Here is a 15,500-nt window from a genome sequence, read left to right as displayed (position 1 = left end):
TTTCAAAAGACTGAAAAAAAGATCTCTGAGTTCTATCAATCTGCTTGTTACTTTCTCTCATTCTCATAAGATCACTGGTATCCATTCCACCATTTCTCACATGCACACATGTGTGCGCACATATTCACAGCAGTTTTTTTAATCAACAAAAATTAATTTACACCTAGAGAATGCAAGTTACAATTTAAAGTACCCCAAGGAAACCCTATACTTCTCTAAAATGCATTTCAGAATCTCTCTTCCTGGCAAATTTTGACTACAGATCACTGCTCAATACAATTGTGCAGGGATTTAGACTCTTTAATCTGGGCAGAAATTATCTAGATTATTTCACTTTTTACAAGATAGCTCATTATTGTGTAGGAGTCTCTCTAAATCTGTAGATAGAGGTCTTTGGTCTTTCCTCCTAGCCTAGAGCTTTATAGCTATAACCCAGATATATATTTAGGATTTGCATTTCTAAGTAATTAAGACTATTGCATTTGGACACTGATCCCCAAAATGTGCATATTTTTTACTTCACTAGTATCAAGTTAGAAATACCACTTTTAATATCTAACATCTGGACTATAATTCAAACTTAAAATATTAAATAAACCATTTAAAATTACATGTGGTTTTATTCTCCAATGCCACATGTATACACAATGATTACAAAAAAATAGAAGATCCCAGTTAAGTTATGGTCATTCCATGGTTCTGGGAGAGAGAAATGGTGATTTCACCTTGAAGCAGGATTTCAGCAAGAATTAGCATTCCACTTCCATATATGATATGATTTTAATCTTAATGGAACAACAAACACAGCAACATGTTAAATGTAAAACAGATGCTCCAATCTTACAACTTCTGGTTTAAATCAGGACCACAGTAAAAGCTCTGGAAGAGAAGTATGAATGCTTGACATAAGGATGATGTGCTATGTGTATATTTTATTTGAAATTATCCGTTATCCAATGACTTGTTCAGATTCCCCTTTGGAAATCAGTTTCAACCTACTCTTCTTTTAGGCACAACTGGTGCACTAACTGTTAAAATGTACACAAATGGAGAAAAATAAAAAAGGAATGCTGACGATAATACATATAGGTGGGACATTACATAGGAGTGAAAGCGGGAGGGGAACACTAACCATATTAGGCTTGGATGGGCAACAGCGCACAGGGAAGAAGCCCTTCCACAGCCACACTCGCAGCAACTGAAAAGCAAACAAGAGAGCCCAAGATAAGGAAGACATCCCACTCCCTCAATATAGCATAAAGACACTATGAATTTAGACAGGTGTCTGTTTTGCTTTTCAAAAGCAAAATCCCTAAATGCATTACAATTAAATTTCTTCCACAATGCCTTTCAAATTAAAAAGCATTTTATGGACTTAAGAAATACAGAGCTATATTAAATAGTTATCTTTATTTTACTTAAAATGTTTATTCAGTAGGAAATAGAATGAGCCAATGCATTTGACTATGCAATTAATATAGACATACAAATAAAGATGTAAGCCCATTTAAATATATCTTTCCTCGGAAATTCCTGCAAAATTTATATTCAGAGGACGTGCTAAATTGTTCTTTAAATACATGTTTGCATAGAGCCTACAAATTAGGAGGGAGAACAATGTCCTGCTAATTTGACCCACTGATTTCGTATGCCAGTGCCAGTGACATTATTTATCACAAACTATTGAAAATGTTACGCTTACATGACTTCTCCAATCACCAATGGGAAACTACCAATTTAAATTTACATATTCAGACTTAAAAAATGCATCTCCAAATATATATTTGTAGAGCTATTATATTTAAATGCAAGCTATATACAATACATGCACTTTCCTGGGTATTACAACACTTAGGATTCTTTCAAATTTTCCACATATTCATAAAAAATCCAGAAAATACCAAGTAAGTTGCTTACTAAAATGCACTTTATCATTAGAAACCACATAAACTGATGGCAGAATATAACATAGAAGTTATTTAGTGCTTCAATGCATTCACTTGCTAGTATATTTTATGAATATTGCTTCTAGTGATTTCAAGAGAACAGCAAAATGAGCTCAGCAATGATACATAAACCAGCAGGCCTAGGGTTTTGTCTAAAATCTGTCTATTTTGAACTGTAATTATTTGAAATGTATCTACTCTATTTTATAACAAATAAGGAGAGGAAAGTGTAATATAAACATACCACAAATTTGGAAATGCTAACAAACGTAGACAAGTATTTCCAAATCTAATTCCAAAAATTCCAAAGGGTCTTTTTCAAAGGAAAAGTAGGGAATATTCAATATATATATAGAGAGAATATATATATATATATATATATATTTTTAACTGATGATGTTTTAATTTTTAGGACTACTTATCTGGGAATTTGGCTGTCACTAAAGTGGAATCCTAGTAAATATAAACGGCCACTGTGACATTTATTTCCTATTTGACTATTTATTATAATCTATTTTTAAGGAGTGCCTGGGTGGCTCAGTTGGTTGAGCGTCTGCCTTCGGCTCAGGTCATGATCCCAGGGTCCTGGGATCTAGCCCCACGTCCAGGGAGCCTGCTTCTCCCTCCCTCTGCCTGCTTCCCCTGCTGCTTGTGCTCCTCTCACTCTCTCTCTCTCTCTCTCAAATAAATAAATAAAATCTTTTAAATATGCCTTAAAATTATTTCACTGTAGAGATAATGTAGGTATATCAAAATATTAAAACACTTAAAGAGTAGTTAAAGCATCTGTGAAATACTTTGGCAGATCTTACTATATTTCTTTATAATTATATTTATTTCCTTAATGTCTTAAACACGTACTGATCTCTTATATAAATAAACTTTCCTGTTTCTGTTTGTATCAGCACTCAGATTAAGGGTTGCCCAACTACAGTCCTTGGACCAAATCTAGCCTACCACTTATTTTTGTAAATAGGGTATTGTTGGAACACAGCCATACTCATTACTTGTGTGTGGCTTTTTTAGTGCTGTTATGAAACAGTTGAGTAGTTATGACAGACAATGTAGGGCCCTAAAACATTTACTATCTGCCCTTAAAGAACATTCGCCTTCCTCTTTTCTTAGACTATTAGTTCCCTAAGATGAGGATGTTCTTTGATCTTTTCTTTTTCTTCACAGCTTAAACAAAATGAATGGCATCCATAAGTAGTCAGCGTTTTACTGTAATTGGTATTAACTATGGCACAATTTTCTCATTTTACTGATAGTTATTAATGTGGAAAGTTTGCATATATGTGTTAATTTCAAACAGCACAATTCCAACTCAATAAATAATTAATAAATAATAATTGTTGACAAAAGTATCTGATTACTTTTTAATGATTAAAAGAACAAAGGATGATGAGATCTCCTAATAAAGTACAAACATACTTCTAGTTGTAAACTATACACAGTTTATAAACTCACGTAGAGCTGTCTTTAGGCAGGCTTGCCATTACCTAACAGGATTTAATATTAAGCCAGTGTCCTGAGACAAAAGCCACACTAATGATCCTAAAAATAATATTGTTTCAGTCGTCCTAATTTGAAAATTTATAATAAGGTTTCTGTCCTACATCTTAGTATACACACACACACACACACACATACACATGCTATTCACTGTAACACTCAATCCACAAATTTTAGTCTGGAAGAACTTAAATCACCTTACCTATCACTAGAATTTTAATTTAAAGTTTTAATAAACTTTAATCAAAAATATGAAATCATGTAAAATCAAGCACTTGTACTTCTATATTCTTATGAGTCATTGCTTTAGATTTTGCACTGAGAGTGTCTGACTTGTTTTAAGATGGCACAAATAAATTAGCTTGGGTAGATTAGTTAATCTCTTTGTATTTCAGTTGACAGCTATAAAATAGGAATAATAACAGATCCTATCTCGACAGTTTTGTGAAAATGAAGTGAGAGAATATATATATTCACTTAGATCAGGATCTGGCATATCACACATTTTGGGAGAAAAGTGGAGGCTTAGTCAGTAATATCATAATCAAAGTGATGGACTAGATTCTTATTATCTCAGAGGAATTGTTTTTTTCATGATCCATATAATATTATCATACCAAGTATTTCCATTTATAATATAACTAAATAGCTGATTATATTCAGAGCGACTCATATAAATACAGAAGGGTCAATGTAATTTTTTGAAGAATCAATTCCATAAAATATTTTTTTCTGAGGATTTAGTAGCGATCCCAGCATTCTATGCATTATTAAGAAGATTAAAACTGAAGTTCCTTTACTAGGACTATCGAAAGTGTAAGAGTAACCCCCCAAATAAGTCTTTTAAAATAAACTCTGAGGATGCTGTCACAGTAACACCTCAGCACCAGATGGTATACATGCTCTTTCCTTAATCAATAAATACGTGAAGTACAGGTTGAAAATGCTTACAGGCCTCGGAGATAATTTAGAAATAGAAACCAAAATGTGCTAGAAAGAGCGGCCGATCTAACTTCTGTGGGCGATGGCTCCACACAGGCCACATCTGCATCCTCTTCAGTCTGCAGCACCTGGAAGCCTGCAAGTAACTTCATGCAGCTATCACAAAATCATTATTAGCCAAGTTTAAAATAGTTTAGCTCTTCCAGGCTTATAATAAAAAAAAAAAAAACAAAAAACTGTGCATCTTTGTTTCAACAAGATATTTCGATTTGTCCTTCGGAAGATTAAAATATGATAACAGAAGCTTTCCAGACCAAAAAAGATTCAAATAAAATTACTTTAGCCAGGACTTAACACAGAGTTGATCAATATATGCATGAAGTGTGTCAATGTAAGTAAGATAACCTCCCTCCTACCAAAGTAAGGTGATTATAACTCTAGGGAAGAAATTCTCCAAGATACTAGATCAGAGAACCAAGACTACAGGCTATGGATAAATGATTTAAATTCTTAAACAAGAGATCATACAGCAGATAAGGAAAACACTAAGATCCTAACAGATAAATGAGAGAAACGCAGGAAGAGTAAGTTCACAAAACAAGTACTTCAATTAGGTAACAAATATTTTCAGTTTATTGGTAAAAAAAAAATTAAAAAGGGGAAGAAAAAAAGGCTCTGTAGTTTACCCCTTTTATATAAAACAACAATAACACCAACTGAGGGTACTAAGTACTAGAGAAAACACAGTGGCTCTTAGGCCACTGAAAAGTGGCACCAAGCCTTTAGAACACAATCCTATAAAACCTATTAAAGAGCAATAAAAAAGTCCTCACCTTTTGACACCATTGTGAAGCCAAAGAATTAAGATCATGGGGTTTATAGTCAAACTAGGAGCAGTCCTGGATGCATCCATTACTATATGGATCATTTGGGTAAATCAGTCATTGATGTGAATGAGATAATAATAGAACCTATTCCACATAATGCAGTTTCAAAGAATCATAATACACGTGAAGCTCTTTGCACTGTCCCAGGCTCACAGTGAGCACTTTAGAAGTTTTAAAACTAATATTATTATAATAATCTGGTCTTAGGGCAAAGAGGGAGGTGCAGAAAATATGCATGAAGTTGGCCATACTAAAAGAACTAAATAATGAATAAATATTTTGAAGTAAACAAAATACATTTGTGGAGTCTATGATGCAATGAAAATCAATGATATATATATATATTAATCAGTGTGCAAAGAAGTAACATGATGACAAAAGTGTTTTTTTAAGAGCTATTGTTGGAGTGTTACATTAATTAGCATTATGGGGCAATTTTAATTTTCCCTGATTTCAATTTTTTGTGGTTATTTCTGCAGAAATCTTTTGCAAATACTGAGCAAGGGATAAAAAGCATAATTATAATGTACGTGGCTCCCAAACTCTACTCTTCAGCCCCCATGCTTCTGGCACAAAGGCATCAAATTATTCCACCCTAAAGAGAAGGTAATGCAAAATGGTTATAAAGAGCTTTTAATTTTATTTTTTGATTGTGTCTTTGAGTAACTCTGAGGGAATACTACATCTACCATACATGTTGGGATTTATATGTGCAATTCAATGACTATTTCCAAGTCACAGTCTAGACAAATTAGAATAGGATATCATTATATGCAGTAATTTTTCAAGCTTCTTTTCTAGTTCTCTGTCCTCACTATAGGGCTTCTTATCCCTCACCAACAATTATAGGTGCCTCCTATAGGTGCCTCCTTATTACCCCCTAAGATGCTTTACCAACAATGGTCATACCTAAGCACAAGTCCCTGGTGGATGGGTTTTGAAACATCAGTGGATCTCAGTCTTACCTAATCAAATTCCAAGCTTGTCACTCTCATATCTTGCTGTGAAATAATGAGAAATATATATATATATATATAGAGAGAGAGAGAGAGAGAGAACCTACTTCCCAGTTCCTGACACAGAACTCCTAAAACGCCTGTATATATGGGTGTTAGGAGAATCTTTGCTCCAACACTTACTCTTTGACCCCAGTTCCTGGCACACAGAGCTCCTAAAACTCTTATAATTTCTTAAGTGATAACAGCACTAGGAGGATCTCTTGTTCTAATACTTGATCTTTCACCTTGGTTCTTGACCCAAAGCTTCTGGGATTTCCTGGGTGATAGGAATGTCTTTTGTACTAATGAGGTGATTCCTGGTGGTCTCCTGGAGGAGGCTGGTCACCAGAAACACATGGGTTATGAGTAGAAGTATGGAATTTTCAGTCATACCCCTCATTCTCCCGAGAGAGGTGAAAGGCTAGAAATAGTTAATGATCAATCACGCCTACATGATGAAGCCTCTATAAAAATCCCAAGAGTCCAGAGTCCAGGGAGCTTCCAGTTTGGTGAACACATCCATGGTTCAGGAGGGTGATGCAACTCAACTCCATGGGCTAGAAGCTCTTGCAATTGAGACCTTTTCAGACCTTGCCCTATGTATCTCTTCAACTGGCTATTCATCTGTACCCTTTATTATATCCTTTATTATATAATAAACTGGTAAATGTAAGTAAGTGTTTCCCAGAGTTTTGTGACCTGTTCTAGCAAATGATTGAACTCAAGGAGGCAGGTCACGAGAACCCCTGATTGCGGGACAGAAGTTGTGTGCAACCTGGGGACTGACTACTTGTGATTGCTGTCTGAAGTAGAGGGTAGTCCTGTGGGACTGAGTCCTTAACCTGTGGGGCCAAGTCCAGTTACTGTCAGAATTGAATTGAATTGCAGGCCACCCAGCTGATGTCATAGAGAATTGCTTGGTGTAGAAAAACAAACAAAACAAAATAAAACCCACCTATCTGGTACCAGAAGCATTGTTAAATGTGGTAATAGTGTGAGAGTAAAGGAGAAACACAAGAAGAGCATGTCTTTCCAACACATTTTCTTTCTCCTTGTGTTTCCTGTTTCAAGCCTGAAATGTCCTATTAGTATATTCATCTTAGAGCTAAGAATTCTGGGACTCAGAGAAGAAGCAGCTTTCCCAAGATGGCGCTGAAAGCAAGCTGTGGGGGTAAGATGTGGGTACCAGTCATTGTCTTATACTGCATTGGAAGCACAATTCTTTCCACATCTTCCAGTTCCTTTCCCTCCCTCCTACTCCCCCAGCCACATCCCCCTCCCCTCTATTGAAAACTTAAGATGTTGTCATGGAGAACTCTGCAATAGACCTTTCTTTCTTCCTCCTCAATAGCTTGTTACCAGGTTAAAAAAAAAAATCTGATAAATTAATTCACAATAAATTACAAACAACACTTAAAATGCTTATATATGGCTCTAGCCTTGACTGTAGCAAAATATACCAAATTTTGTTTGAAAATATTAAAGGATAGATGCCATAAAATTACTAAGGGCCCCAACTCTATTATTGCATGTATATGCATGCTATGAATGTATATACCTACTAATGCATGTATAAAATAGAGATCAAATCATATAAGTGACCAAGGTAAATAAATCATACACATTTCAAGGATTTCTAAAATAAAAACAAAACCCCAAACTCTACAAATCTAAGTGTGCCATGTGCAGTCATCCCTTTGCCTTAAGGATGAAGTTACAAAAGCAAACAAACCAAAAACCTGACTTTATCTTTAGAATCAGGAACTCTCCTTGTTTCTTACTTTGGAAACAACCATTAGAACCTCGGAATATAACACACTACATGAAAGTAGAAAGAAAGGTTGAGATAAGTTATCTTTAGACAACATCTCAACTGATCTATTTCCCAAGCTATACTTTAATGAAGATACACTGTATTTCTTTTAATCATTCTAATGGGCCAAAGATCATTATAAAACAGGTTCTTCTTCCATGAATGCCACAGTTAAAGGCATTGATGCAGCTAGCAAATGTCATTGAACGTGTTAGATTCAGTCTGCTTATTTCAGTATATATTTAGGCACTCAAAATGAATTTCTCCAAATATTAATCAACTTTTGTAAACTTTTGGCTGCAGTAGTAGACACAAACATCCTCCTTACTAGCAAATATTTACTAAGAATCTGTGTGCTGTGCTCTCAGAATAAGAAATTATATAAAAACAACTTTCTACTCATATTATGCAATGATTCTAAAACTAGCTACAGATTAGAGCAACAGGTGATATTTAAGCAAACAAACAAAAACCAAAAGACAATTCCCAAGCCTCACCTTAGAACAATTAAATCAAAATAGCTTGGCTGTGGGATCCAGGTATCATTACTTCTGAATTTCCTCCAGACTGACAACCACAGATCCAATAGGTACTCAATAAATACTTGTTGGATTGAATGATGTGTTTTATAATAGTCTTAGGGGAATTTGCTTAATGAATACAAAGGGAAAGGTTTGTAATTAGCATATTAATGGTCTGCATGTTAATAGAAACTTCTGAAGTGCCTAGAGGTGCTTAAAAACAATTTCTTCCCTGGTAAATACTTTAAATAATTCTGCAATTTGTTTACAATGTTAATTTATATTATCTACAATTAAGACTGGTTTGTTGGGCGCCTGGGTGGCTCAGTTGGTTAAGCGACTGCCTTCGGCTCAGGTCATGATCCTGGAGTCCCTGGATCGAGTCCCGCATTGGGCTCCCTGCTCAGCGGGGAGTCTGCTTCTCCCTCTGACCCTCCCCACTCTCATGTGCTCTCTCTCATTCTCTCTGTCTCAAATAAATAAATAAAATCTTTAAAAAAAAAAAAAAAAAGACTGGTTTGTTAAGTAACTGTAAATTTCACCCTGTCCTCTATCTTTTTAAACCACAAGTTTTTTTGTTTTTTTGTTTTTCTTTCTTTCTAACATTGATCTTTACAGGTTTCTTTTAATGGCAAGTTGAATGTTTAATAACAGACTCTTGAACTTCTGTATTTCAGTACTACCTACTTAGATTAACCAGAAGTCATAATATCTCAACCAAAATAACAAAACTATAAAATTATCTGTATTCAGAATCTCTACTTTGCCCTGTAGTTACTGGACCACAGACTTACATAAAGTTAAATGAAAGCGAAGCTCAGTTTTGCCACAGATTTGTCGGAAGAGCTTTCAAGAAGTGGATATTTTGACATAAAAGATTTTCTTTCAACTGTTACTGAGCTGGAGCAAAGCAGAACCGCATATATATTTAGTTATATACTTTTATATATTATATATATATTATTTTTATATATACAATGTTTGTATATAAGAAAGCTCATGCCAAAAATAGCAGAAAGGACTGGAGGTGAGGCTGGGGAGGGTCCCAGGCAGAGGCTGTGGAAGTCCTTGTAGACATCTAGAGAGTCACAGAACACCAGACATGCCGTGTGCATTCATCCTATATGCCTTCCTTATCACACACTATCAATGAACTGATAAAATGTCTCTTCATTCTCCCGGTCTGGCTTAAATTTACCATTTCTGAAAAATACTTCTGTACTCATTAAAGAAAAGATAATCATACCCTCTATTCTATTCTTGTACCAATTGTTAAAAACACAATACTAATTGTGTTACATTGAAATGACATCTCACTATTAGAATGTCCATGCTATGAAAGTAGGAAGCATGTCAAAGACTCAAATCCCATTAAAAAAGCAAACCCTAGGGACTCCTGGGTGGTTCAGTTGGTTAAGCGTCTGCCTTTGGCTCAGATTATGATCCCAGGTTATTGGATCAAGCCCAGCTTCGGGCTTCCTGCTCAGCGGGGATCCTGCTTTTCCCTCTGCCTCTGACCCCCATTTGTGCTTGTGTTCTCTCTCTCTCTAATAAATAAATAAAAAATAAAATCTTTAAAAAAAAAAAAGCAAACCCTACAGGTCACAAAGATCAGAAAAATCTGCTTTAGTGAGCTATAGCCAAAAGAGGTTACATGATACATCAAGTATTTTTTCAAAAAGTGGCTCCGATGCGATATTTTGAACAAGAAAATCACACTGTTTCAGCTTTAAATACATTGTTTAAACATTTTTATATTATTCAAATTTAAAGACCTAAATGTCACTACTATATTATTATACACTTACATGTCTACATTTATATATGTCATATGTATTTACATATACATGAAAATATGTATAAACATAATATATACATAAATATATGTAAGCTATAATTTAGATACGGTCAATAGAACACTAATGCCTTTTACTCTGTTTGGTCTACATACTCTTACCAAGTATTTATATTTTGAAGCCAATATCCATCTTGTCAGCTCAGATGGAAAAAATGTACATTAGAGGTCATATCACCCCCAGGCATGGCTCAACTGGCCAAGGGGCATGTAGGCCGAGGCTCAAGGGATAGGAATCCTTGCTTATTATTCATAGGGAGCTGTAGGACAAGTAGTTAATCAGCACTACCTAAAGATAGGAAATCTCTAACATAAGGAATAAATATATTTCTTTTAGATTTCAAGTCTTTTGAAATGGAAAAGACCCCCAGAGACCAGAGGAAGTGGCACCAGAACACGTGCTAGTAAGACGTCCTGGGCCTCCCCGTCCATGACGTCCACCTTTTCAGAAGACACCTGCCCCCAATTTTTTTTCAAAGATTTTATTTATTCATTTGAGAGAGAATGAGATAGAGAGAGAGAAAGGGGGGAGGGTCAGAGGGAGAAGCAGACTCCCCGCCGAGCAAGGAGCAGATGCGGGACTCGATCCCGGGACTCCAGGATCATGACCCGAGCCGAAGGCAGTCGCTCAACCAACCGAGCCACCCAGGCGCCCACCTGCCCCAAATTTTGCCCCTAAAATCCTCACTTGCAAGTCATCAGGGAGCTCCGGACTTTTGAGCGCTAGCTCCCTATTCTCCTGGGTGGTACCACACAAATAAGTCACCTATCTTTCTTCACTTCAAAGGCTTGGTGTCAGTTTTTATTGGCTTGCTGTGCATCTGGCGGATGAACTCTCCTTCAGTTCAGTTATAATCTTCTGAAAGCTCAACTTCCTCCTCAAATAGCAGATAGGAAATAGAACACTGTAGGCATTATATAAGTAGGACAGACTACAAACTGGTATCTGACCTCAAAAACTGGCAAACAGGTAGGTAAAAGGAAAAGTTTGTTATTGAAAACAACTACAAATGTAATTTTTTTCACCTTTATCTCAATCTCACTTCCCCCTCTTTTTTTTCTCCCACTTCTCTGACATTGTAAAGACATATTGGTTCTTAAGTTATCTGATAAAATTCTTTTTAAACAATTTCTATCCTTTAACTTCCAAATCACATGGTTTCTTTCATAAACCAATAAAATTCAGTGATACTGATTTGAAATAGATTATTTATTTATTTATTTATTTATTTATTTATTTATTTTGAGAGAGTAAGCAGAGGGGTGGACAGAGGGAGAGGATTAGAGAAACTCAAGTAGACTGCACTGAGTATAGGGCCCAATACCAGGCCTTGATCTCATGACTTATGAGATCATGACCTGAGCTAAAACCAAGACTTAACCAACTGAGCCACCCAGGTGCCCTGAAATAGTTATTTATCTGATCACTTAATAAAAGAATTTCCCAGTATATTCATGGTTACACTCCTTAAAGTTTTTCCTCTTTTAATTTTTTTTTTTATGGTTGAACACTAAACTTATAAAAAGACCTGTACTATTCTTCAGTGAATGTATAAATGAGAGACTGACTATACAAATGGACAATGCGTAGACTAAATTAAAAAAAAAAAATAGAACTCTGACACCAAGGCTGCAGGCATCAGTTTAGATAGAAAGCCAAAACATAAGCTCTGCAGCAATTGACCCAAGTGGTCAATTGGTCAGGACTTTATCAATAAATACCAGCCTCCCTAATTTTTGTCCAATCGTCCAACTCAGGACCAACTAGAAGAAATCAAACATGCTCCCCTAACCAATCCCACAGGATGCTGGACTTCCACTTAGCCCACCTCCAGCTACCCCATGCCAATAACTTCCAATCAGGGCAAAACTAAAAGCCTTCCCTTCTTTTCATTATAAAGGTTTTACATTCCACTGCCTGCCTTTGAGTTTCTGCCAGATGCCAAGTGATGGTGGCTGATTCTCTTGCTATAGCAATCTCTTAATAAATAGCCTTTGCTTGTTCTCATTTGGGTGTTTTTTGTTTATTTCCACAGAAGAGATCATCTTTACTAGTTCAATAAAGGAAAATTACATAGATTCATCTTTGCAATCAACTGGCATCTTAGTTCTGTTCTGGCACAGTAATACTGTTGACATACAAAATACTGAATCATGTGTTGCTTTCTTCTACAGGATGACTCTTGCACTGAGCAAACATCAATTACCTCCATTTGTAGATGCTTAAAGTTAATACTGAGCTTTTCCCTCCCAGTCATTTCACTGCTGAAACAGGTCTCTCTTTAAAGCTTCTTTGAGAGGAGTGTGTGACTCTCACAACTAACCTGTGCTATTTTAGGCTTCAATTTACTTTGAGAGAAGTAGAGAGGAAAAAGCAAGGACAGATAAAGTTGCGGAAAAGTGATGCTAATTTTTCCAGCTTAAAAAAATATTTTAAGCATAGCTCTGATAGTAACATTTGTTTTAAGCAGCCATTTGTCCTAATGAAAGAATAATATCAATTAATCAATTATTTCATACTCAAATAATTAAAGTAATTGTGGAAGTATACTGAAATTATCAAAACACAAGAAGTAAGTTCATTTTGTGACAAACATATGAGAATAGGATTAATTATGAGATTGATTTAAAAGGAAACTAAATGGGACACCTGGGTGGCTCAGTCGGTTAAGCGTCTGCCTTCGGCTCAGGTCATGATCCCAGGGTCCTGGGATGGAGCCCCGCATCGGGCTCCCTGATCCGCAGGGAGCCTGCTTCTCCCTCTGCCTCTGTCTCTCTCTCTGTCTCTCATGAATAAATAAATAAAATCTTTAAAAAAATAAATAAAAAAAAATAAAAGGAAACTAAATGTTCATTTTCACATCAAACCATTCAAATTCCATTTAAGTGTATTTTGTTTTCTATTAGTATTGGTCAGTAATATTAAGATCATATGTTACAGTAATTGTCATAAGTTTTAAAAATTGGATATAATGGTGATAAATTTTAACTATTTTAATATGTTATATACATATATAACATAATAGTGGTTAATTATGGCTACAATGGTTTTTTATACATATAATTGTATGTAGATGTGTGTACCCACAAGAGTACTTACATAAAATATTTCTAATTATGACCATATGTGATTTCCTAGCAGAAATTAGCCTGACCAAGTATTGAAAAATATTTAAAAAGAATATTTAAACTAATATGATCCTGGTCCAAATTAGACAGATTAGAAGAATAGCTTTGATAGCCCAGAGCAGTGTAGAAAATAGAACATCTATATACACACTTATTTAGTATATGCTGCAGGTGGAGACCTAAAACAGTTTTGGGAGAGGGTGACAAACAGTGCTGGTACTTACATACATCTGTAGAAGATATCAATTTAGATTGCCCAAAAGATAAAATTAACAATTGTATCTAATGCAAAACAAACATTACTAAAAAGTAAAAAAATCTTGACACTTATAATGATGTATCTTCACTATATGAAGAACTAAGATCCCACTAGTCTAAATAGGTAAAGAGCATTTATATGTACATTATGAAACAGGTAATAAAAAACTTAATGACTATAGTTATTGCATATATATCGATCAACATTTTAGATTTCAAAAATAAAAAAGAAATGCAATTAAAAACACAGAACTATTTTTTCCTATTAAATTAGCAGACTGACTAGTTTGTGTACCACCAGGAAATGTCACACACACTGTTGGAAGGAATGGTAATTGGTACAATGATTTAGGAGGGCCATTTGTCAATATGTATCAACAATCTTAAAAATATTCATATTCATTGATCCTTTGAATTATACAAATACATTCTAAGGACATTAAAGATAGAAATAGCAACTTCTCTCCCTCATAACAATAATAAAAAAAGAAAAGAAACAAATAAAACCAAAGAGAAAGCATATGGGAAAGGTTAGGCATTAGAATATCAAAGAGCTACCAAATTTTACTTTTAAAATATTTTTAATTCACAAGGAAACTTTGTATTATTATGTGAAGTCAAAGAAAAACAGCAAATAAAATTATAAATTATGAACTCAACCTTATATATAAAAAGATCTTAAAATGTATGGCAAAACATGAATATTGATTTTCTGGTGGATAAATATGATTAGTTTTCTTTCCGTATTTTGTCTTCCATATTCCATATAATTTTTAATCATAAAATTAAGAAATGCAAACATAAATAAAATATCAGCTAGTAAGAAATTAGGACAATCATCTTAACGATGCCAACTATGTAACATGCAATGCAAAATAAAGACTGAAATGTATAGAAAAGGCTGATGGCAAGATATCTTGGTAATGTCAAAATAATGACATCTAAGGATGTTCATCTAAGGAAATGGACATTAATCTAAAGTTGAAGATATGTTGGAACATAGCTAAAGCAGTCCAGCAATTTGCATATTTGAGGTCTAAGGAATTATAATACAGTGGGTGGGGAGACGGAAGTAGAATTGATAGTGATTTTCACTTCAGGACATATGATGTACTGAAATGATCCCCTGACAGACTTCCAAACTGGGTTATTTAGGAGTCCTCTTAGAGTGGGGGTTTTCAAAGGGTTGGAGACATAGCAGCAGGATCCAGTCACCCTGGTTTTGAGAAAGGATGGAAACAAAGGGCCAAACTACACAGGTTCCAACCAGAGAGATGAGATGTACAAAAGGACTTTCCATTTCAATTTCTGGGATGAATATTTAGAAGCCTCTTTCTTGGGCAGAAAAACACTGGATGTAAAATAGACATCTGTTTGAAACTCAAAATGCCAGAGGGGAAGACGGTTGGGGATGATGAAATAGATGAGGGAGATTAAGAGTTACAAACATCCGGTTACAAAATAAATGTCATGGGGATGAAAAACACAGCATAGGGACTGTAGTCAATAATATTGTAGTTACTTTGTATGGTGACAGATGGTAACATTTCATAATGTATATAGTTGTTGAAACACTATCTTGTGCACCTGAAACTAGTATAATATTGTATGTACATCAACTGTACTTCAACTAAAAAAA

The 15,500-nt window shown here is 35.0% G+C and overlaps 1 protein-coding gene across 10 annotated transcripts in view; it reads right to left on the bottom strand.

Moving 5' to 3' along the window:
• The window catches only part of EPHA5 (EPH receptor A5), a 343,064-nt gene that overhangs the window by 56,062 nt on the left and 271,502 nt on the right, over window positions 1-15,500 (bottom strand). For 5 of the 10 annotated variants that reach the window (XM_006727005.3, XM_006727006.3, XM_031018658.2 and 2 more), the window contains one exon: window positions 1,133-1,198. The exons of the other annotated variants lie outside the window; for them this stretch is intronic. In XM_006727005.3, coding sequence (XP_006727068.2) covers window positions 1,133-1,198 — 66 coding nt within the window. The remainder of the gene's footprint in view (window positions 1-1,132; window positions 1,199-15,500) is intronic. 10 annotated transcript variants of the gene reach the window in all.

This window comes from Leptonychotes weddellii, chromosome 2 (genome assembly GCF_054177405.1).
Source record: "Leptonychotes weddellii isolate Sample4059 chromosome 2, ASM5417740v2, whole genome shotgun sequence".
In the NCBI taxonomy this organism is placed as follows: Eukaryota; Metazoa; Chordata; class Mammalia; order Carnivora; family Phocidae; genus Leptonychotes; species Leptonychotes weddellii.
The sequence above is the reverse complement of the archived record's forward strand: the minus strand, read 5'-3'. Positions and strand labels throughout refer to the sequence as shown.